This window comes from Canis lupus, chromosome 1, assembly GCF_011100685.1.
Source record: "Canis lupus familiaris isolate Mischka breed German Shepherd chromosome 1, alternate assembly UU_Cfam_GSD_1.0, whole genome shotgun sequence".
NCBI classification, from domain to species: Eukaryota; Metazoa; Chordata; class Mammalia; order Carnivora; family Canidae; genus Canis; species Canis lupus.
This window is the reverse complement of record NC_049222.1, coordinates 68,720,146-68,745,844: the sequence shown is the minus strand read 5'-3', so window position 1 is coordinate 68,745,844 and position 25,699 is coordinate 68,720,146. Positions and strand designations below refer to the sequence as shown.

General features: G+C 41.0%; 1 protein-coding gene across 1 annotated transcript in view; it reads left to right on the top strand.

The window, feature by feature from the left end:
• ARHGAP18 (Rho GTPase activating protein 18) overlaps positions 1-25,699 on the top strand; it is a 118,846-nt gene that overhangs the window by 77,724 nt on the left and 15,423 nt on the right. Inside the window, 7 exon segments of the mRNA NM_001286967.1 lie at positions 4,790-4,955; positions 7,639-7,730; positions 11,940-12,017; positions 13,995-14,154; positions 16,392-16,474; positions 20,825-21,031; positions 22,380-22,520. Of these exon segments, the coding sequence (NP_001273896.1) occupies positions 4,790-4,955; positions 7,639-7,730; positions 11,940-12,017; positions 13,995-14,154; positions 16,392-16,474; positions 20,825-21,031; positions 22,380-22,520 (927 nt within the window).

Genomic DNA, 25,699 nt, shown 5'->3' with positions numbered 1-25,699 from the left:
ACCTGCATTTAATTTAGGTGTGAGTGTAAGTGGCTCTGTATTGGTGCTGCTGACAACTTGTTCAGGACAGCTTGAGATATTGTATAAATAAGATTCTGGCTTGTTGGGTCCATCATATACAATATAAATTTAATAATACTCCTTCATCCTGTTTTGGAGACTGAAACATTAAGGGCATATGCAGAAATTTTTAAGATCATAGTTTTAAAATTATAACTGGTAAAGCCTTTATCTTAGGTGCACACCTAAATTTAGTTCTTAGGTCTTTATTTAGTGCCCTTTGGATTCTTATTGACTTTTGTTTCATTCAAGCAAATTCTTGTTTTATAATGACTTTGGTTGTCTGGTAACATAGCTCTGTGGATACTAAAGGCTGAAAACTAGTCATGGAGGCCCCTATTGGCAGTTTGCTGGAGAACGGAACGCCTCTAGAGGAAGCTGAAGGGCAGTGGAAGAAGTGTTTCAGGATTGAGTGAGAACACTGAAAATCTAGCAGACACATACTTGTACACAATGCAGAAAGAGGTGTTTAGGGTTATGGTCCTAATTGTCTAGAAAAGGTTACATCATGGCTCTTTGCTCTCCATTTATTTATTTAATTTAATTTTTTTTAAGGATTTTATTCATTTATTCATGAGCAACACACAGAGAGAGGCAGAGACACAGGCAGAGGGAGAAGCAGGCTCCATGCAGAGAGCCCGATGTGGGACTTGATCCTAGGACCCTGCGGTCACGCCCTGGGCTGAGGGCAGACGCTCCACCGCTGAGCTAAAAAAAATTAGGAAATATAGAAAAACTAAATTCAAAAGTTCATTTGTTTAGAAAAGGTTCATTCTCTGAAATGATAATGAATGAAATATTGTAATAAAATCACATTTCACACATAGAAAAACATTAGGTAAGAATTGCGTTTCCTAGCAGACCCGAAAAAAAGTCATCTGTGCAAATTGACCAGGTGAGGATAGATTCTCTTGCTTCCCAAGTTGAGGCTAGAGTGACTTAACGTACTAAAGTCAAGTCCATCAAAGTCCATCATCACTGGTGAAGTGCCTAAGGGGCCCTTTGTATTGTGAGGGCTGCAAAAAGAGGGGTGCGGTCTGAGAGAGCTACCGGATTAATTCACGGGTAACACACGGGAACCAATGACCTTATAGTCTTTGAAAAATTTTATTTCACTTCATTCTTGAAGCACGTTTTTCAAAAGGCAAAGAGCTTTCTTTTGCTGAAATTGCATTGCCTTCTCTTATCCAACGAACTGAACCATCCAGTCTATTACTAAACAAAAATGACAGGAAACTTCATAAATATTTAAAGCTGCTGCCATGAATTAAACATTGGGATAAAGAACTAACTCCTTTCATTAAAGCACAGTGTTAAATAAATAAATAAATAAAGCTCACGACATATTTTGCTAGGTAAATCAAATGTTTGAACTAATAATATTTCAGGTTTCTCTAAACATTTACCTTAGCTAATGCTTTGAATAATTGTGTTACATATGTTTGGCTTATTAGATCAATAACAACTGCTTTTAATGAAACATTTAGAACTTAAAAAAAAAAAAAGGGTTGATAAATAGGATTGGTTCAGCCCTGCAGGAAACAATGCGATTAGCAGAACTGTGGGGCCACGCCAGAAGATAATGAAAAGTTTTGTGTGATTTTGAAAGCGGAGCTCAGTATGAATCACAGGACAATGAGGAAGCTTCCAGCCAGTGGCCCTGCACCTCCCAGAGCTTGATGCTCTGCTCGTCTTCCTGTAATGTGTGTCTTCATTCATCGACTAGACTGGAACAGGACACCTCCAGTGTGCCAGACCTATGGTACAGTGGGGGAGACCGAGGGGCTCACAGTCCTATATCAGTACTGACCAACTTAGACTCCTCCATTCATGCTGTGCTGGGAAAATGGAACAGAGCAGAATGGGGTTATTCCTGAATTTAGGATCTAGAAGATCTAAATTTGCATCCTTACTTTGTCACTGGCTATGTGGCCATATTTACTCTTATTAGTAATAGTAAGCCTCGTTTCCCTGCTATAATAATTCTTACCAAAGGGGACTTTTGCAGAATAGGATAAAAAACCATTTATCAAATAAGAGTATTAGCCTTACCATTTCCCCCCTTACCTTACAGTAATATTTAGGAGAAAGGGAAAGGCATGAAATCTTGAGATTATTGAAAAGGCTCCATGAGAGAAATGTAGTAATAACACTTAACATTTCCTGAGCAGGTTCTGCTCTTATTCCCATTTTACAGATGAAGTGGCTGAGGCAGCGCAGAGAGAATGTAATTTGCCGAAGGTCACATAGCTAGTAAGTGATGGAGACAAGACTGGCCACCTGCAGTCTGGCTCTCAGTTCTCAACCCCCATGTGCTGCACCGTTTAACACTTACCCTGGAAATTCACTTAGCATATTTAATGATATCTATTGCTGTTTCATTTTGTGTTCTCATAAGGAAAAAAAATGTATTGTGAAAAGTTAAGGACCTGTTTTGTCCTATAGTGGACTCTTCTTAAAACTATAGCAGATTCTATAGAGGAAGCTTCTGTGAAGAACTGTGGGAGATTCTCCTTGAAGTTGAGTTTGCTTGAGAGGATTGAGCTGCTCAGTTGCCCGAAGTTGTAGTTTTGGGAAATGCTCTAAGACAATGATGCTTAAACAGTGTAGTCTCATAATGCCTTCAGGCTCTTAAAAAGCATTGAGGACTTCAAAAAGCCTTTGTTGCACTAGGCAAGAAGGATGTTGGGATTGAGAACAGTAACTACCATGGCTTCCAGCACTTTGACAAAACCCCAGACACAAGGATTTCTGGCCAAGAAATCTGTGATTTCCTGTTTTTGGGGGCATTTGTTGTCTCCCTGGACTTTGCAGCTCTGTGGAAGTATGCTGTGGCTGAACCAAAAAAGAAGACCTACACATAGTTGTACAGAAATTATGATTTCACGAAAGATTTTGAGGAGATGAACAAGACCACTGTAGATGATTTTGGAAAGTGAAGAATTTATTAATTTGAATTTCATGGAAGTTTGTCACTGGCCTGTGTTCTTGAACTATGTAACATGAATATGGAGACTACAGAATAATTTATCTTGATAAGTAAACCACGAAGACTGTGGGAGTAGAGGTTTTGTTTATGTCAGTTGTGCCTATGGATATGTACCATATTAGAAATTAAAAGCGAGAAATTTAAAAATTAAACCACTTTAAGTAAAATATTATGATTAACATAAATATTAGTTTTCATGAGAAATAGTCATATTTTCTAAAAATTAGTAAGAAGCATGTTATGGTCTTTCATTTCAGCAACTCCAGTGTCTCACTTTAGTAGAAGTCAGTTGGATGCTCACACCTACATCTGTATTCAATCTGTTGCAAAAGCACCTATCTTATACTTTTGGAAAACTCCACTGTGCTATCATGAGAGAATGGGAGTGAAAAAGGCAAATAATGTCTTAGGATTAATTATTAAACAGTTTTGACCTCATAGGCTCCTTGAAAGTGTGTTAGGTAACTTCGTGGTTCCCTGGGCCTTGCTTTGAGAACTGCTCTAAGACATGTCTTTTACACTGAATTTTACACCAGGAAGTGTTAACGATATGGTAAAAAAAAAAAAAAAAAAAAAAAAGAAACAAAAAAGAAAAAAAGAAAAAGCAGCAAAGTAAAGAGAAATAAAAGGGAACCAGTTGAACATCCTTGGCCATTAAATGAGGAAGTCAAGGGTAAACCCAAAAGATATAACCTCTATAACCTTTTTTTTTTTTAATCAAACCATTGGAGAATGATCATAGTTTTAGTAGTCAGTAAATACAGTGGGACTATAATTTGTCTTCAATATATTAGAGAAATTCATGTTTTTGCCTTCTGGTTTGTTTTCTTATATTTAATGTATTTAATATTAAAAGTGGCTGAGTAGGTAGTAGATAATATTTGCAAAAGGCAGAAAACAACAAAATACCACTTACTTGCCTGTGATGGTAGGATCTTTAAGTCTTTTTATTCAATGGTGAAAGTGATAACAATAGCAACCATATATGGGTGCTTGGGAAGTGCCAGGCATTTACACCCCACAGCAGCCCTCTGAATTAGGTGGCCTTCCTCCCCATCCTCTCCTCGTCACCCCCTCCCTGCTCCACCTGTTCCTCCTTCCTCCCGCCTCGAGCTATGCCCACCTCCTTCCTCCTTTCCCGTCCTCCTTCCCTTCTCCTCCGCTCTTTCCGTCTGCCATTTATAGAACGAGTAGTTAAACAATTGCCCGATTATTACGAGATGCCTGGTAGGCCTTCAGGCTTCAGGCTGCTGGCACCCCATGCTCCCTGTCACCCCAGTGCTGTACTCACTCATGGCTATTAGTCTGCTTTCTCTTCCTCCTCTTCTTCCTCATAGTTTCTCTTGACTTCTATCTTCCTTTGTTCTGGAAGGTCAGTAACTAGAGTTCTCTTTCTCCTTCAGCTCTACTGTCCTCTTAGCTCCTGGGATCAGTGTGCCTACTACATAGTGTGGTCGCATTGTCTGTGGGACTCCACGTACTGACTCCCCGCAGGTGTGAGGGTCATCATCATGACAAGATGGCTCTTCATTCTGACTGGAGAAATTTTGTCACAGCTTTCACTGTTGCTACCCTGCGTACAGCTGCTTTCTATAGTTACGATTTTGTCGTCTTTCACTAAAAATGGGCATAGACACTCTAAACCTTTACTCGCTTTCTATAGTTAGAATTTTGTCGTCTTTCACTAAAAATGGGCATAGACACTCTAAACCTTTACTCTGTTAATGGTGTTTCTTTTAGAATTTCAGATTGCCAAAAGACAAAACAGGCACCACCAGGATTGGTGACCTAGCACCCCAGGATATGAAGAAAGTTTGCCGCTTAGCCCTGATTGAGCTGACTGCCCTCTATGACGTATTGGGTGTTGAATTGAAGCAACAAAAAGCTGTGAAAATCAAAACAAAAGGTAATTTTGAAATTAAAAACAAAACAGTTGGATGTAGTTCAAAAGTAGCAAAGATGAACTTGGCTTCTTTGCAGTATTCTCAGAGGGGGAAACACAAACACTTGAATATATCTAAAATTCATATTCTAAAATACTGCCTTCAAAATTTTGTAACTTTAGAACCATGTGCTACTCTCCAGACTATAGAAAATAAGGAGATAATCAAATATTTAATTGCATTGGAAGGAAATTCGGAATTAAGGAATTTTTTTTTTTTTTTTTGAATCGGGGAATCTTAAATGCTGTCTCCTTTGAAAACTACGTTTAAAAATACATTTGGGGGGCACCTGGGGGGCTCAGTGGTTGAGTCTGCTTTCAGCTCAGGTCATGATCCTAGGGTCCTGGGATCAAGTCCCACATCAGGCTCCCCACAGGGAGCCTGCTTCTCCCTCTGCCTGTGTCTCTGCCTCTCTTTGTATCTCTCATGAATAACTAAATAAAATCTTAAAAAAAAAAAAAAAAAAAAGTAAAAATACATTCGGTGGACAGCCCGGGTGGCTCAGCAGTTTAGCACCACCTTCAGCCCAGGGTGTGATCCCGGGGTCCCAGGATCAAGTCCCACGTTGGGCTCCCTGCATGAAGCCTGCTTCTCCCTCTGCCTGTGTCTCTGCCTCTCTCTCTTTCTCTCTCTCTGTCTCTTATGAATAAATAAATAAAATCTCTAAAAAAATAAAAATACATTTGGTACATAAACTTCTTTAATTCTAAAATCAGATCTTGAAAAATGACTCTAAGATTGTTGCTACTGATCAATGACTTTTTGCTTATTTATTTGATAGGAAATACATAGGATAGTTAGCGGCCTGTCCCTGTGCTCATTTTTATTCTACTTTTAACTGTTTTGCAAAAACATTCTTTATGAAGAAAATCATGCCATGTGACCCATAATACCACTAAATTATACTCATTGTGGAGATACGCAGTTTTCCTTTTGTAAGCTTTGTGCTTTACCCATTATATAAGCGGACTTTATTTTTTATAATGTGATAGAGAACAGACACCTCCTTGGTTTTTATCTAAGATTTTATTGATCTGGAAATGCAGATAATTCTCTATTAACAAAGTTTAACTGTTTAGGAATCTCTGACCTCTTCTCTAACTTTTAAGTTCTCTCCTAAAGAGATACCAAGAATGAGGATTCTCAAGTTGCTATGGTAACATTAATAAAGACACGTCTTCACCTGATTTACGTTTTAGAGGCAATTTCTCTGTAGGACTGAAGTATACCTTCCCTCAAGGTCCTCTCTCCCATGCTGGGCCCCAGAAGAGCTCATTCTGTGCTGAGTTCCACTGACTATTATAGCTTAAGGCTTGGGATGGTGAATTTCTGAGTTAAATGGTGCTTCTGATTTTTCGCAAGGCCATTATGGATAATGAAAGACTTTAGATGTTTTTTCAGAAGCTTGTCACAAAGCCTTTGCCAAATATAAAATAGAAATATAATTTAAATAGCTGTGACTCAGTGCTTAGGACTTTTAAAATGGCTTAGAGAGGCTTTTTTTATGTTTTAGAATTGCTTCCTAGCAGAGAGAGAAATATTAAGCTATTCTCATTAAGAGTACAGCTATTAACAGAATAGATTTTCTTTCCGTTTCTTAAATATTTTTGCATCTCATCTAATAAATTCATCAACTGGACTCTTAACATTTTTGAAGGTTACTTTTTTTCATGATTCTTTTTAGGATTGAACGAGCACAAGTGGGGGGACTGGGAGAGGGAGAAGCAGACTCCCCACTGAGCAGGGATCCCTGTGCAGGTGATCCCAGGACTCCAGGGTCACGTTGAACCAACGGCAGACATTTAACTGACTGAGCCACCCAGGCACCATTTTTTCATAATTCTTAAGCTACAAGTTATAAGGTTACTGGTATTCTCTTGAACGGCATCTCTATTGAGTGTCAGTTTCCAGTGTCCTCACTCCCCAATACAATTCCCCCTTTTCCTTGTTCACAAATGATCTATATCTCCCCTGATGATGTGTATTGCACTTCATTTAGTGATGGGGGTGGGGTGGGAGGTGCTATGCAGGAGCTATGCTCACACCAGACTGAAGGCCTGTGATTTTAACGTAGAAAATTATAAACTATTACCTTTCATTTTTTCTGGAGTTATCCCCAAATATATGCAACTATAAATTTCAATTTAAGACTACCGAGTGTCTCTATTTCCTAAAGATTTTAAAACATTTGTAGAACAAGATCATAATGTTGACTGATTTCTCAAAAACAAACATTTATATTTTTCTGTATTGTAGAATGTTGAATGTTAATTAACTATGGAAGAGATAAGTAATATTTGCTTTAGCTAAAACTTTTAATTTGATTACCTGTGGTAAATTATTTGCATTATTTCACAGACTCCATGGCACTATTTCTCTTATAGGACAGTTTAACTTTTCTAATTATTTTGGTGATCATTTGCCCTCATTTGCTTAGCTGTCTTTCCTTGCTAGATTACTATATAAGACCAAGACTTTCCTATTAAAATGTGTATACCTAATGGCTGGACAATGGCATCCACTTATTAGGGGCCCAATAAATAGTTGTTTGTTTGAATGACAATATCAAGAAATCTGATGCCTTTAATATTTTTGTATTAGTATTTTATAGATGGATGAAAGAAAAAATTTTATTTTTTGTTGCAGATTCTGGCCTTTTTTGTATTCCACTGACAGTGTTGTTGGAACACGATCAGAGGAAAGTACCAGGAACTCGAATACCCTTGATATTTCAAAAAGTAAGTAGGCCTAAGTGGGTCAGCCTGGAGAGAACATACTTAAACTAATAGAAGTTTTTTTTTTCTCTTTAGGCATTCATAATATTTATAATACAGTTTTCCAATTGATATGCTTTTTATTTTGTACTTTGATTTCCTATTCAGGAAACAAATTTGTTTCAAGGGCTTATAATTTTTATTTCATGGTGATGTTTTCTGTGGTATTACTCTAACTGTGATTACCTGGCATCGTTTTCCTGTCTTATATTAGTTAGCTTTGTATAATTGAGATTTCGCTTCTATAATACACAGGAGTGGGAACTGCTTATAAATTTCTAGGGAATTGCATCCTCATGAATATTTCATGCCTTTATGTATTTCCCAAGCTTTCCTATTTACAGTGAGGATGTCCAACTTAATTTACCAATGCCTACTTCCAAAGTAGGCAAAGAAACCATAAAGCAGAATCAGAAAGTGATTGCTAAACTATCAAGTCACTGGTGTCATCAACACACAGTTATTCATAAGGGGATTATCTATGGCAATATAAAAATTTCAGTCTAATCTCTGAGCCATCATTGTTCAGAAACATGTGATAAAAGGCAAGAATGCACAGGGGGGAAGGTGGGTCAGATCCGTTACGGACTACCCAAGCCCCCCGTTACGGACTATGCGGCCCCAGCACATCACAATTTCTAAACGTTCTGGGCATAGCAGAGAGTGGCAGTGGGAACGTTTATGACTGACTGGCTCAACAAACTCATTCAATACTGAATAAAGCTCTGTCTACTTGGCACTGATGCCTCCGTTATTCCAAACCGGTCATTAGCTATCTTACCTACTAAACTCTGATTCCATTATTTCTCATGGTCCCCATCACATCCATCTGTGTCTCTCATCGTTTCTCCTAAAGAACGTTGCTCTACTCAGCAGCCTCTGCCAGCCACTGCCTACAGAGCTTGTATCTGTGTGGAGAGTGCTCAACAGGGCCTGTGATTAGCTGGGAGGTGCTGACAAATGTGGGCCAGATATTCATATTAATTTGAGTAAAAGGTGCATGTTACCACCACAGATGACTGTGGAAGGCAAGGATCTCAGCAGTATCCTTTCCCGGTAGACATGGGTTCTCCAACAAAACAACCAATAACATGTGTGCGTGCGAGCACGCATATGCTCAGCCATATTCGTATAGAGAGATTTCTTTTAGAGAATTGGCTTACGCGAGAGCGGGGGCTGGCAAGTGTGAAATAGATGTCCCTTTCCAGAGGCTGGAAACTTGGGCAAGAGTTGATGTTACAATGTTGAGTCCAACATGTGTAGGTTGGAAACTCCTGTAGGCTTTCCATGTTGCAGTCTTGAAGCAGAAGTGCTGCTTCTTTGGGAAACCTCAGTCCTCGCTGTTAAGTCCCCCAGCCGACTGGATGAAGACTGCTCACATTATGTAGAGTACTTCGCTTTACTCAAAATGTACTGCTTTAAATGTTCATTACATCCACAAAAATACCTTCACAGTAACGTCTAGATTGGTGTTTAAAAAAAAAAAAAAAAACAGTGATGTGTCCCTCTTGACTTTATCAAATTCATCATCACATTAGTGAAGAGTAAGTTTTGGTCTTCACAAAAATTTAGGGAGGTCTCCTAATCAGGCTGAGGTTTGCATGCAGTCCCGTATCATTTTCTCTGGAAATTGTTTTCTTATTTGTTTAGTCATTTTACATTTCTGGTCTCTTTGATATTCTGAAGACTCAGGTCTCCAACCAGTTTGAAGTTGTTAGGTAACAGCCTTAAAGATTTTTTTGTTCACATGAAAAATAAAAGAGTCTAAAGAGTTTACTGTTAGATGCATCCCCTCTGAATTATAAGCAAAAAAATCACAGTGATCTATCATTGAAAGATATTTTTTTTGATTGATCAACTGTCACCTCAATTAGGTTTTCCTCAATTTTGTACAAAGGAAATAATTGGAAATCACTAACTTGCAAAAAGGTTTATTACTAGATTTTAAAGGATTATACTTTCTCATTTATTAAGAGTTCTACCCCAAAAAAGAGCTTTAACAAAGCTTATCTACTACCTGTGAATTTTACCTACTTTCTTGTTTGTCTCGTTTTTGTTCAGAGGCACATTGTTTAAACCATATTCTCAGAATAAGTTAGGGAAATAAAATACTCTTAATTTTTACCTGTAGAGAAATTCTGACAAATTAGCAAATTCTGTTCTCGTTGTCAAACTATTTAGCCAAATCAAAGATAATTTGTGTCCAAAACTTCTGACTTCATTTTCAATTCATAAATTCATATAAGTATGGAATCTTAGGAAATGCTGTGAACATTACTTATAAATTATGCAATGTCCCTTGTGAGATAAATTACTAAAAAAGAGCATGATTAAAATATATAGATCAATATAGTTATTTTCCATCTTTAAGTCTTGAAAATGAAAGGAGAGCTATAAAGTATTTATTATTTATATTTTAATAATGCAATATAATGTGGCTAAAAATTTTAAAATGAGAAATATGAAAAAACACATGGCATCGTTTCAGGTAGTGTGTGTGTGTGTGTGTGTGTGTGTGTATTTATGGAATGCTAGTATTCCAGATAAGAGAGTAATAAAAAGAAATATAAAAATTCAGAACTCACTCTTATTCAGTTATTTAGAAATCATCCATTTTCCCTGTATATTTAATGAAAATTTGAAAGTCATATACTATTGCTAAAAACTAATTTGCTCTAGCAGCTGGCATAGAATTTTATTTTTTGCTAATAGATCATTTTAAACATTTTATAAGATGAAATAAAAATGAAGATTGTTCAAACATTGAATAAGTTTGGTTTTAAATCCTTTATTGAATAATGCCTATCTAATCTAAAATAATTCGTGTAAAGTTTTTCTGCCTCGGTTTATTATCTAGAGTGACTTGAAAAATGTGGTCTTGGGAAACATTCTAGTTGAATTTTTAAAAATCATGCACTGCTTTGACTGGCCAGAGATGGTTCTTTCTTTAGCTAATAATAAATCCTTAGGGGAATTTCGAAACTACTCTTTGCTTTATTCCTACCTGACTCCCTGAAGATCAGTACATTCTTTGGCTGTAATCCAGGGATAGGAGAGATGAGGTCATTAAAGAAAAATTGCCTCCCTTCCAGTGTCTACATGCTACAATCTATCTGATTTCAGAGCATCTAGACAAAGGTCAAAAGACCTCAGTTTATGATACCTTGGTTTGCTCCTAATAGACACTTTTATAAGCAAGGGAGAAACGGTAAGCTTTATGTAGTTTATAGAGCCTTGGTAAGTCATTAAAGGAAGTTTCCCTGGAAAAAAATAAAATTTTACATCCTTTGGCACTCTGGAAGACTTTATGCCTTTAAGGGTGTGTGGAGAGATCATAGCAAATTTGGGGATGAGTGAAGAGTAGGTCTGTCTTTTGTTCTGGGGCGGGGGTGCGTGGTGGGAGGAATAGCTATGTGAGGCAAGGTAATTGCCTTATATTTAACTTGAGGACAAGGAGATTGATTTCCCTAAAATAGCAGAGTTTCCCCTAAAGCCTTTGCGCCCCGCCCAGGGAATACATATTTCAGTTGGAAGATTACTCTGCCAAGAATTAACCACTTTTTAATCCTCTTCCTACCTTCCAACAGTGTCGTTGTCATTTCTCTGTTTGCCTTTTTTCTTGTGGGTTCCTGCAAAAATCTTTGTTTCTTTTTTTTAAATGGGGTTCTGGAGCTAGATCCATGTGCACTCGCTGGGTATCAGGTGTAATTTAGAAGCCCTCTATGGGAACTGATTTTTATCTTGGGTTACGACTAAAAGCTGAAAAGCTTAAAAATGAGTATTTGCAAACAGGGATGTTTTGTTTCGTTTTGTTCTTGTTTTTTCCTTCAGACCATAAATAATCCTTTCAAACAAACCAAAAAGGAGATGTAAGTGTGCAAATCCTGGAATTTCCTAAGATTTATTTGACTGCAGGATGTATGTTTCTGGAAAAGCAGAAGCACGGGTGGTCGTGGTGGCTCTTAAACCATGGGCATCTCCAGTCTTGGCCTGGGAAGGGCAGCAGGGGGACCTCCATTTCACCTGGAGCTTTGGGGCTGTGGCCACGGTAGAGGCGGTTCCCAGGGCGGCTGTGCGGGTGTTTGTGTGGGACGAGCCTGTGTCAGGGTGAAAACAGGTGGAAACGGGTGGAAATGAGTTGCCAAGTGAGAACATTCTTCTGTTTATTCGCAGCTGATTGCTCGAATCGAGGAGGGAGGCTTGGAAACAGAAGGCCTGCTGAGGATCCCCGGGGCCGCCACGAGAATCCGGGTAAGCGCGGTCCTCGAGACCACAGCTGCCCCACGAGACACCGCCTACGGGGAGGCCTCCAGGCCCGGGGCCGGGTATACTCCGGGAGCCCCTGCCGACCTCTGTGGGGAGTCAATGTCCTTCAGAGTGGCCGGGTAGCGGGAGTAAGGCTCTGGTGAGCAGAGAGGCCAAGGGGCCCAGCGGCCTTGCTGGGCTCTCCGAGGTGCCAACAGACGGGACCCGCAGAGCCGCCGCTGCTCCCTCCTGACCCAGGCAGAACAGGAGTCAACATATGACGGGCTGAGGCTGGGCGTGGGGAGCCAGGGGAGGGGGGGGCTGCTACCGAGGGACAGGCCGGAGGGACAGGCCGCTGGCCTCCTCAGGTGGGGAGCAGGTCCCGAGGGGGTGCCTCAGGTGGGGAGCGGGGCCCAAGGGGCCTCATCAGGTGGGGAGCGGGGCCGAGGGGCCTCCTCAGCCATGGAACCAGAGACTGAACCGGAGGCCGCGGGGCTCCCACCACACAGTCGCGTCAGCGCCCTGGGTTTGAGCAGCCGGACGGCCCCGCTCACACACTCACTGCTCTGGTGCCCGGGTTGGCCGCCTGCCCCTGCGAGGTCCCTGAGGCCATGCTGCGGCCCGTGGAGCTTTGCTAAGGCGCCGCGTGTCAGCCTCCGCGGACACGTAGGGCAGCGAGAGACTGTGGGGCGAGCCCCGGTGAGGAGCGCGTTGTCCTGCAGAGAACCGGAGTCTGAGAGGGACAAGGCACGACCTGCGTCCCCACGGGCCGGAACCCTCGGGTCCTGCGGCCGCAGCACTGACTCCCGCAGCGTAACGCCACCCTGGGCCTGCACCCGCCGCCCGCGGTCTGAACACAGGCGCGCTCTCCATGTGTGGCAGGACGGCGGCCGCCGAGCTCAGCTCCCGGGACTCCTCAGAAGGTGGCTCAGTGGACTCGGCAGCTCCCGTTGCCTCAGCCCCGTCAGGCCGCAGTGGCTCCTTGTACATAATTTAAACCTAATACGCAGAGTTTTGGGTGGTCTTTCTCCCCCAATTTTTTGTACTCTCCTCTCTTCTCCCCCCTCCCGTCCTCCTCCTTACTCTCTACATCCCTCCCTCCTTCCCTCCGTTGCCGTCCCTCCTTCCCCCTCCGGACTGTCCCTTCACCGTCCCCCATCTGGGCTCACCTCTGTTGGTCGGGCTGTGCCGGGTGGAGGAGAAGATGGAGCTGCGTAGGGAAGAGCAGAGTGTAATAGGTTTCCACCTCACCAGAAAAACGAAGAACCTTCTTCGGGAGAACAGTTAAAATCATCAAGGACGTGACAGGAGCTTGGAAGGATTTCTAACCTAATAGGATTTATGCCACAGCCAAGAGGCCTGTGGGAAACAGTCACTGTGAAGCTAAAGTGACTGCTAATAGCTTGGCAGACCCTCATTCCGCGCGGCCGCCCGGTCCTCTGCGCCGAGGCAGCCGCCCTGAGGGGTTTTCAGGCCTCACCTGCTGTGGAATCTGGCCTCTTCCATTTCCCAGGTGACCGGCCGGAGGCGGCCTCCTGCCCTAGGCCCCGAGACTGAGGACCCATATTGTCACGGAATGTGCTCCTGAGCGATTTAAAACAGAGTTTTTAAAAGTGATTTTTAATGATTGAATGAAAAATTGGAGTATCTTAAGCCAAGCCCCCACATGCAGGGCCGCCTTAAGGAATCTTCTAGTTAGACCTTTGCTGCGTGAGGTCTGTCGCACCCTCAGGAAAATGTCTACAGTCTCGGGTTTTGCGGCCTGGGGTGGAAGGTTTCAATGGTCAAGTACCCTGGCAGGGTCATATTTTTCTGAGTGACAGGGAACTGTTGACCTCTTAGTTCTTCCAGATTCTTCTCTGAAGAGTAGAATCTCTTGTAAAGCGGGAAGAGTAGCATCACGGGCTCAGCAGGAGGAAAGAAAAAACCCGCACTTACTGGTAGCTTCTTCTTCTTTTTTTTTTTCTTCCTTCTGCGTTTCAGAATCTTTGCCAAGAACTAGAAGCAAAGTTCTACGAAGGGACTTTTAATTGGGAAAGTGTCAAGCAGCACGACGCAGCCAGCCTGCTGAAGCTCTTCATCCGGGAGCTGCCCCAGCCGCTGCTCAGCGTAGAGTACCTCAGGGCCTTCCAGGCTGTCCAGGGTAAGCGCCCTCTCCTGCCGCCCACACCGACCACCCCACAGCACAGAGAACAGAACCGCGTCCACTGGTCCACCCTGGTGGACACGGCCTAGGCTTCCGCGAATGCGCATCTCCCCCTACTGGGATGACAGGCCGCTCCCCTCAGGGGCAGGTTGATTGCACGCCCAGTCAGCAATACAATGCATTTTCTTGTTAAGCCTGGAACTTCACATTTCTTGTGTAATAGGATGAGTCATGTCAGATCTGATACGTTTTTCTTGCCAAGTGTTAAAAGCAACACTTACTGGAGAAGCTGCGGATTAACAGTTATCATAAGAGCACAGGAGATGTGGCACAGGCAGTGATTATTTTCCTGAAAAATTAAGTTCTGAGATTGCCATGCAGAAACACGGAACAAACTACTTGGCTGCCTCCCGCGGAGGGGGCTGCAGACTTCGTACATCTTGCCATTTTGTGGTCCTGGGCAAGCTCCAAGTTAACGTCTCCATCAGTTCTTGATTCTTTTCTGGTGAACACAGAGATCTTAGGAGGTTTACGTACTGCTGTCGTTATTCCCTTGAGTCCTGGAGGGCATCAAAAAAAGGAAAAATGCCATCAACATATTCTAATGACCATATTTTTAACTTCCAACCTGGGACACCATGAGAGGGAAAGGGCGTCACTGCTGATGATTACGGCGAGCGACAGTGTCCACCAGAACTGTTCCAGGCTATTCCATTTTTTTTTTTTAATGGAGATATAATTGACCTACATTGTTTTTTTTTTTTAAATTTATTTATTCATAGAGACAGAGAGAGAGAGAGAGAGAGAGGCAGAGACACAGGCAGAGGGAGAAGCAGGCTCCATGCAGGGAGCCCGATGTGGGACTCGATCCCGGGTCCCCAGGATCACGCCCTGGGCTGCAGGCGGCGCCAAACCACTGCGCCACTGGGGCTGCCCGACCTACATTCTTAATGTACAAATAATGGCTCAATATTTGTGTATATCGTGAAAGGATCATCACAGTACATCAGGTCAACACCCATCACCTCACGCTCTTGCAGAATTTTTTTTCTTGTGATGAGAACTTTTAAGATCAACTTTCTTAGCAACTTTCAAATGTGCAGTATGTTGTTATCAACTGTAGTCACCGTGCTGTACATTGTGTCCCCATAACCTAGCTATTTTATAACTGAAAGGTGTACCTTTTGACCCCCTTCCCACCCCCCTCCCTGCAGCTTCCGCCAATTGTTCTCTGTATCTATGATCTTATTTTTTGTTGTTTGTTTTCTAAGATCTCACATAGAACTGAAATCATCTGTATTTGTCTTTGTCTTATTTTACTTAGTATAATGCCCTCAAGGTCCATTCATGTTGCTGCAAATGGCAAGATTTCATTCATTGTTTTTTTTTTTTTTAACAGCTGAATAATATTCTATTGTTTTCCAGGCTATTCTTAAAGCATGTATTGTTGAGATGATTCCCATGTATCATCTCATATCATATTTCTTCAGAATTTCGAGGGGAGACATGACTGAAAGCACCTTGTGTTTAAAATATTTTTAATGGTTAAGTTATGCTATTTTGCATATACTCTTTGATTATTGGTTCAAGGACAAATTGATTCCTAAAGAGCAAAGTACCAGAATGACTCCAGATATCCAGGTGTATTACTTACAGGGGTTAAGGGCTACTAAAAATGATAAATATCCATGATAATAATGTACCTCTTGGACTCAGTCATTGTGAGTTGGTTTTCTGATTCATTCCACAGACATTTATTGAGCATTTACTGTGTTCCGGGCTCAGTGTTACATATTCCTCTTGGAATCGATGGGCCCTTACCATGGGATTTGCCACTCACCAGTGAAGAAACAAACTTCACTGTTGCAGATGCCCCCTGACCCCGTACCACGGGAGGTCCAACTTTCTGTGTCTCTTCATTGGGGAATAATTATCACACAGAAGTTGAAATGATTTCCAAAGCACTGTTGTGTGTCTGCAAACATAAGGCCGCTCATCATATGATCACAGTTGGAAGTGAGCATTCGGAGAGAGAGAAAGCTCTAACGCAGCAGCTGGTTGTCCTCATCTCTCTCGAACACACTCTCAAGAATGCTCGCTGCTCGGTTGTTGTGTCTTACATTTCATAGTCATGTTTGTGCCAAATAACTTTTTTCTTACAAAATGAAAAAAGGATATTAAAAAAAAAAAAAAAGGTTTGGTAAAGAGTTCAGATTTATTTAATCTGTCGGCAGATCTTCCAACCAGGAAGCAACAACTCCAGGCTTTGAACCTTCTTGTCATCCTCCTGCCTGATGCAAACAGAGACACACTTAAGGTCAGTGGATTCATTTACATTAAATATCCCTCAGAAAAGCAGAGGAATTTCTCATTATTTGTCGCAAAACAGTGTGGTGTTTTCATGGACTTGTTTGCAGTAGGCTACAAAGAAAAGACCGACTTTTAAAGATAGATGGTGGAAGTGTTTTAACTCTTTATTACCATATTTACTAGGCTAGTCCTGTTAAAAGTATTATCAAGTATTTAATTTTTGCTGTAACACTTCTACCAAAACCAATGAACAAGGTTCATTGTTTTTTATTTGATGGAAACATGGGTGCTTTTGGTTTTTCCTTTTTATTTTCCTACATTTTCCAAATTTATTTAATGAACATGTAGTAAGTAAAAAAATGGATGTTTAAAAAGGAAGTAATAAGACTCATCAGATATAACCTACTGTTCAGCCTAAAGATGTTGTATTTGTAGTTCTAGGCAGTATAGTTTGAAGTAAGTCGTAATGATGATTTTCAAGTGTTTGGTTAGCCAAAAGATAGACCGACTCAAATAAATTCTAATTATTTCTCTAAGGGCTTACCCTGAGGTTTTGATTTACATCATCATTTCAAAGTGACTTGGTCTATATGATTTAATACCGTTTGTAATAAGCATTGTCAGAGGCTTTTAGAATAACCAGTGGATTATTCCTACTGATTTATTTTCTTAACAGCAAAAGTTTATAGAGTAGTTGTGCAGGTTAATTATAAACTTATGAAAGAGTAAGGAAACTTCTAAAATATAGTTTAAAAACAGTATTGGCTTTAAGTTTTGCCATTGCCTTAATAAATTGTTTTTATATGGCTAACGGCAGAACCCTTGCCCTTTTGCTCCCCACATTTCTTTCTATTTAAAATGAAAAATCATGCCAAGAAATTTCATGTCAAGAAAACAAAACCAGTTGGTAAATCTTGAGACTTTTTGCTGTACCTCATTAAGACTCCTTGAACTGAAGCTGGGTGGTAGTTCTTTCATGCCCATGGAATGAATGTTAATAGTCAACTTTTCTGGATGAAAGAGTTTACGAGGATTACTGGAGTAAAATCCCTGCTTCTCTACAGGAGAACTTCCAAAGACTTACTCCCTTTACTAATAAGTCAGGAGGAAAAAAAAAATCTCTTGCTTCACTGATGGTCACATGCTGAGAAGGCAGCATTAGATGTTGGTTTTTTTGGGGGACAGAGGCCAACTCCAGAAAGGGTCACATTTGAACATTGTGTGACCAGGGTTGCTGGGTAAGTGTAGATTGTGGTCAAAGTAGAAATGGCATGGGGACCGATTTCCAGCCTACTTGTCAGCTATGCCCTGACACAGAGCCCTGAAAGAGAAATTTAATCCATCTTTTTTTCCTTCACATAGAGATACCGGTGTGTGATGGCCCTGTGAATGACAGTATAAGGCGGGCATTGAAAGACACAGGATTTCCTTAAAACATGTCTGCATTCAAATGAGTTCAAATAATTGTGAGAGGAGACACTTATTCCAGTATGGTTACTGTTGGGAAAAGGTGGTTTACAATGCAATTTCAGAATTTGCCTTCAGAATTCCAGGCAGCGTACTGTTTTGAAAATTGTTTGAAAAAAAGTTTTTAAACTTTTAGAATAGTTTTAATTTTTGTTTATAAGGTTACTGGAAGTACAGTTTTATTTTATTTTATTTTATTTATTTATTCATGAGAGACACAGAGAAAGAGAGAGAGAGGCAGAGACACAGGCAGAGGGAGAAGCAGACTCCATACAGGGAGCCCGACGTGGGACTCGATCCCGGGACTCGAGGATCATGCCCTGGGCTGAAGGCGGCACTAACCCACTGAGCCACCCGGGCTGCTCGGGAGTACAATTTTATAAATAAAGTGGGAAATACTTTTTTGGGATAACAAAATTGGAAAATGCCGAAGAAGTGTAAATTTAATAATTAACCTTTATTTAAAATCTTAATTTTAGCTAGTCTTGATAAATGTTTCAAACAAGAATTCTAATAATAGAAACATTGAACCAAGAATGCCATAGGCACAAGAAAATAAGCCATTTACATTTAGTTCAAAGTTAAGGAAAACTCTATCACAAGGTAATTTCAGGAAGCTTAATGCAAAATTCCCCAATTTTTACAAGCCTAGTAAAAAGTCAGTTCCTATCTGGAGGAACATGATCATGGGTGTGACCTTTGCAGACTATTACGAGAGCACATCGAAGGGTTAGGAGGCACTGCATTAAGCACCATGTCCTACTTTAAGCCTAAAGAGACAGGTGTTTGGGAAAACTGTTTGACCAGGATTTGTTGTTGTTGTTGTTGTTTTTGACCTTGGATTATTGTATATTTGCATCAGTGATCATAACTACTTTTGACTTGGAGGAAGAAAGAGGATTGATGTTAAGATATTAGTGGGGGATCTGTGTTAATATAATTATTGGTGTTTATTTACTCATTTATTTGTATTTATCTTTAGGAAGTTAGCTCTGTAACATTGTCCTGCTCAATCCTGGCAGGCTGGGAGATTAGTATTCCTGTTTTATGAATATGAAGACGTTAAAGGGCAGATATGTCGGAAGTTTACCCTAAGATCTCACACAGCTAATAACTAACTGTGCTGGGACTCAAACTGGTTTTCAGGGAGTGAGACCAGTGAGGCTTGTGTGACACCAGACTAGTGATGCTCTTTAAAATTTTTTTAGAGTGAGGGGAGGGGCAGAGGGAGAGAGAGCATCTTAAGCAGGCTCCATGCCCCTCGAGGAACCTGACAGGGGAGCTGAGATCAACAGTGGGAGGCTTAACCATCTGAGGCACCCAGCTGCCTCTGATACTTTTTTAGCAAGGTCACTTCTTCTGTGTCAGGTAAGAAAAAATATGTCTGAAGATGAAGTGCTTTTGGCAAGGGCCAGACTAACATTTTATTAATTTCATATCGGCACACATGCATATTCTAATATTCTGATAGTAATAGTTTGGATAATCGTATTGCATATGCACACCACAATTAAAGTGGTTTATTACCTAATCTCTATCATTTATACTTTGTAAAGAAAGAGATACACTGGTCCCTGAATAATTATTCTGGTCTCTGGTGCAAAATTAAATTTTTTTCCCCTGGACCTCACCAATTAATCTTTTGTCCTCATTTGAGAAGGTATTGTTACTGTATAACCTTATGCTTAGATTACAATTTAACTTTCTGAGCACTGTACCAGAAATTAGATACATAAATCTTATTGTTAGATATTGAGGCTGTGCCTTTAGTTTGTTTCAGTTTTTTGAAGTCTATATAGCAGCTAAACTTGATTTAAGATCCACCTGTTAACACAGGAATTCTTTTTCCCCCTAAATCTTATGAGAAATGAACACTGTTTCTTCCCCCCCCCCCCCCACTTCGATAGAGTTTATTTCACCTTTCAGGGATTTTAAGATAAATATGAAAACACGGGTTTTTTTTTGTAGTTAAGAATTCCAAAACAAAAGCCAGGTAGACCCTGTCCTCCATCTGCCAGCTCGATGACCTGTGGTAGCATCACTTACATACCTCGTTTCCTCATCCACATGAGCAGAAACCAGCCTGTTCTGGTGAAAAGTTCCTTGTCTATTACAAGTTTTTAAGATCTTTCCTGGTTTCTTTTCACAGGATAACGTAATCCACATGGCAGTCTCCATTCTTCTAGGTTTCTTGTCAGCTGGCTGTCGAGTACCTGAGATTAAATGAGCCTAAGAGAGCTTTTTTTCCCTTCCCTTCTCCTAAAGGAACAAGGAAAGGAAGAAAGGAAAGGAAAGGAAAGGAAAGGAAAGGCAAGGAAAGAAAGGAATGGAACAAAGGGGCCTTGAAGGCATTCAATGAAGGACAAAAGACTTTCAGGTCCTTCCCTTCTGACTTACGTCATTTCTGCCTTTTCTTTTCTTTTCTTTCTTTTATTTTCTTTTTTGTTCTTTTCTTTCTTTTTTTCTTTTCTTTTCTTTTTTTTCTTTCTTTTCTTTTCTTCTCTTTCTCTTTTTTTCTTTTCTGTTTTTGTTTTTGTTTTTTTTTTAATTACTAAAGATAAAAGTGAAGTACTTTGTGAAGCAAGTGAATATTTGTATGAAAAGCAGCTGCTTTTCAGTGCTGCGTGGCTCCAGTGGGCCCTATGTCTGAGCGCCTCCATTCATGCCTGGTTCCGACGGTGTCCTGTCTGTCCCAGGCCCAGTGCCACGTCGAGGTGCTAACCAGACAGAGAAGCTTTGTTGGCAGAGCCCATCGCATGCCCCTAGCCGACTGTGGTGATTATGCACAACTTATTTTTTAACTAAGTAAAAATCCCATACGTTGACAATGCTTTTAAATCTCTTTTATCTTCATTAAAACACAAATCTCAAAGAGTCATTTCTGTTTCAGGCCCTGCTTGAATTTCTCCAAAGAGTAATAGACAATAGAGAGAAAAATAAGATGACAACCATGAATGTAGCAATGGTCATGGCCCCGAATCTCTTCATGTGTCACGCGTTAGGCTTGAAGTCCAATGAACAGCGAGAATTCATAATGGCAGCTGGGACAGCGAACATCATGCATTTATTGATTAAGTATCAACAACTTCTGTGGACAGTAAGTATATATCTTTAAGTTCTGTTAATGAATAGTGATATCTAGATTCTAAAGTCTTTTTATGGTTATATTTTCTCTAAAAAGCAAACCAGTAGAAGTGATTCCAATGTGACTTTAAAAAAAAATTGATGTTCATACACCTGACAACTAATATAACACTGGGTTAATTACACTGGAATTAAAATAAAAAACCAATGTCCATTTATTAAATCTCAGTTTTTATTTTTTTATTTTTATTTATTTATTTTTTTAATTTATTTATTTATGATAGTCATACAGAGAGAGAGAGAGAGAGAGGCAGAGACACAGGCAGAGGGAGAAGCAGGCTCCATGCACCGGGAGCCTGACGTGGGATTCGATCCCGGGTCTCCAGGATCGCGCCCTGGGCCAAAGGCAGGCGCCAAACCGCTGCGCCACCCAGGGATCCCTAAATCTCAGTTTTTAAAATGCCAGCATTATTTCATTGTTTCAGTTTGGAAACTTCTAAAATATTTTATTTTTGCTCATGTAATTTCTGAGAATCGATTTTTCCTGGATTATCACTAGATACCTGTCACTTTTATTGGTGAGTTTTTCTTTCTTTCTTTTTTTTTTTTTTAAGTCTCAATTCCAAGGATTTAGCAGAGAGGCAGGAGTTCTTTTCAGCAGGTTTGGAGAAGGTGGTTTCTTTTTTTTTTTTTTTTTAATTTTTATTTATTTATGATAGTCACACAGAGAGAGAGAGAGAGAGAGAGAGAGAGAGAGAGAGAGGCAGAGACACAGGCAGAGGGAGAAGCAGGCTCCATGCACTGGGAACCGGACGTGGGATTCGATCCCGGGTCTCCAGGATCGCGCCCTGGGCCAAAGACAGGCGCTAAACCGCTGCGCCACCCAGGGATCCCGAGTTTTTCTTTTCTTTTGAGGCGAGGCTAGCTGGTTATTAGAAGGGACTGCAGGTTAGCTAAAGGCTGGGTTGTTCACAGGTGGCTGCAAAAGGGACCAACCTTCAATGTAGTGGTCCCTAAGGCCAGTCACCTCAGGCAGTCTCTAATCCTGGCATGTAAGGCATAGGAGATGGACACTATGTCCTTGAACTTTACCAAGCCTCTTTTTGAACCCAACCTACACAATGGGGATAAATTACTTCTTGTGCATGCTCTGTCCTCATGACGAATGAATAATACGATACATTTTTTTCCATATTTAATGAATAGTGCATGTATAAAATAGCATGGTCTTATGGGTCTGATGAAATGGTCAAAACCCTTACTTGTCTCCACATTTAAAATATAAAGATAAAACCTTTTCTAGAGCTCAAAAGTCATGCCACTTCTTTTTCCTCCCCAAACTTAATTCTATTTCTCCATAGATTCCCAAGTTTATTGTCAACCAAGTGAGGAAGCAAAACACTGAAAATCATAAAAAAGATAAAAAAGCCATGAAGAAATTGCTGAAGAAAATGGCTTATGACCGAGAAAAATATGAAAAGCAGGATAAGAACACAAATGATGTAAGAGAAACTTGCCGATACGTGTTTATGCAGATGTCAGTATTGTTCTTACTTTCACACGCACCAGAAGGACTTTCATATGTTTCTGTGTTAGCAGGACCTTCCACACACTTACTGGGCCCGGTTGCTATGGACGAGTTCTAGACCCACTAAGGGCAACTGTGCTCCTAGTAATGATCATACTAGCAGTTGCTCGGGTGTTGGTGACTCAGCATATGAGCTGTTAGTGGGGAACAAAGGAAAATAAGAATGTCTTGACACACACCCGCTCACCCCCCCCCCCCCCCACACACACAGAGGACTCTGTGGAGACGCCATTGTCCACTGAACATGTAATCTACTGAGTAAGGCGTCCCTGTGTGAACCACTTGATCTTTTTTTTTTTTTTTTTTCCATTTTCTCATCTGTCAAATGGGGAAAAATAACTGAGTCAGATAAACAGACCAATGGTTGGTTATGCCTAGGATCCTTCCTGGGTTTCAGTAAGTTCTTCATTGGGTCACTCGCCGAATCCGGGGAGATGTATGCTGCAATAAAGAAAATTAAAATGTTTTAAAAAGAAATACCTAAATAGCATTTAGAAACTGCCATAAGAATGTATTAAGAATCAGGTTTAAAATAGTAAAATATACATGAAGACACATTTATGAAGTGAGTTACCAAAGCTCTAAGTTAAGATCGGGAAACGGAAGGGTTTCTATTGTTCTGTTTATGGTGGAGACACCCCCACCACCAGCACCGCCACCTTTGAGGTTATTCAGTTACATGCTGACATCTTGTGGAATAATGTGGAAATGCAATTATCAGGCTGTGATTCCCTTTTTTTTTTTTGGCCTTGGCTTTGGCCTACTTAAGGATCTAGTAATTATAAAATATACGCATATATAAGCACACACACATATATATTCTATATTGTGCCTCTCGCCATCAAAAAAATAACATTGGCATGAAGGCATGAAATATTTTTGGTCAATTTTTAAGTATTTTTAAGGACATAAAATGTAGTAAAAGGGAATTGTTGATACTGTTTTATTATTTTGAGAAAGGGCTTGCTCTTGTCACAGGTTAGAAAGGATTTTTGACGTACCGTTTTCATTTAACTTAGAACATTTCATTTCCCCTAAAATCATTACAAATACATGAATATAATTTTGTTCTGTAGCTCTGCTTATTCGTATTAACTTAGATGGTTTTATAACCCTGCCTTTTTTATAAGGTAGTACAATGTGAGGTATGTCATACATCCGAGGAAACATTTATGCTGTACCTTTTAAATAATAAAACCCTGGACAAAAAATTTAAGTTAGGTTTTAGAGATGAAACGTTTACATCATATTGTTATTTCTAGAGAATTTGTATTAACTTAGATTTCTTTAGTTCGTACTTTGGATTAACAAGGTGAGATGGTCTGAGAATCTCTGTACTACGTAGAAGCCATCTTGTCATTTTAAGCCTTGGGATTCAAACGTGGATTTAAGTCTCTGTTTTATCATGTATTAGCTGTTACTCAGTCTCTCTGAGTGTTGCTTTTGTCTTCTGAGAAACTCAGTTCTTTTACCAGAATGCTGCTAACCGTTGCTTGGCGCAGAGCCCCCACTCCCTGTTAGGTATTCAGAGGAAGATGGCGAGGCTGGTGCTCACCCTCAGGGAGCTGGAGGGGCTGCGGGGTCCAGAAGGGTCGAGCTTACAGGTGCCACAGGTGTGGGACTGAAAGCCTGATCAGGGTTCCCGGGGCTGCGGAACAGGAAGTGGGCCTCTGAGAGGCTTCCTGGGAAGGAGAGCCGGGTGTGAAAAGCACGTAGGTGTTGTTTAGGCAGCAAATTGCATAAAGAGCTCTCACTAGCAGAGGAAGCTTCTGGCAGAGGCGTGGCCCAGAGGTAGTCAGGACTCGCGGTGGAGGTTCATTGGGTCCATCATCTTGACTAAAATTTTCAAGCACTTGCCAGAGTTTTGTTCAAGTTGCTGCCATTTTATTAGCGAGAACGACAACACACAGAGAACGATGACAGAACAACACTCAAGTTACTGGATGGAACATGGGCCAGCTATTTTGTGGTTAGCTGCCCAGTCCCATTCTGTCTTAGTAGTTTGTGTTTCCTTACTTTTCCCCAAATCACTTGAATGTGTAGCATGAGATTACGGAGCCTAAAACTGGCCAGGGTATTTTATTCATCTGCTAAGCAGCTGTTTACTGTATGGCTGTCACATGCCAGGCACTGTTCTAGGCACCTGAAATACGGGCAGAGACTGCTGTTGTTGTGCAGCTTAAATTCTGTAACTAAGAATTAGTAAGTGAATTACATCGTATGTTACTACGTGAGAAGGGCTCTAAAAATAATAAAAATAGCACAGAAAAAGGGAGTCAAAGAAAGGAGGAAGGCCCTTGCAATACTAAGGTGGGTGGTCTAGGTATTGTTCATTTGTGTGAAGATGTGAAGGAGGGACGGGGTGCCAAGGTGCGTGTCTCTCTCAGGAAGAACAGAAGGAATAGTCTGTCAAAAGCCTCTTGGTAGGAACTTGCTTGAGGGTATTTGAGGACCAGCAAGCAGTGCTTGTAACCCGAGTGGGCTGGCAAGGGGGACGGCAGTAGGAGATGGGATCACAGGGACCACAGGACCAGGAGATGACATAGGGCCTTGTAGGCCATCTTCAGGAATTTGGACGTATCTTGAGTGAAGTGGGGTCGTTGCACGGTTTGAGCTAAGGCTTGAACATCTATGTCCTAAGATGTGCCCTTGGATTGTTGTGTTGAGGATAGACTCTGGGAGAGCCACATCTATGGGGAGACCACATCAGAGGAAGAAGTTCATGTCTCGGTGCAAGCAGGACACCAGGATACTAGTGCCAGAGGTGACACGGTCACATTCTGTGTCTTTTGATGTCAGAGTCCTTGGGATTTCTTCAAGTTGAAATGATACGAATTTTAAGAGAAAGAAGTAACAAGTGACTCCAAGGTTTTTGGCCGGAGAAATTGGAAGGATGGAATTGCCCCTTCAGCAGGGAAGATCACAGTTTCCAGTCAGGGCGTGTTGAGGGTGAGATTCATGTTAGAAAAAGAAGTAGGGATGTTTGAGGGTGTTTGGTGGGAAAATTAGGTCCTAGGGGCCAGTGAGGCGCGTGGAGCAGGGGCAGAAGGAAGGCCAGGCGGGGTCTCCGGGAGGAGCCTGACCTCCACTCGG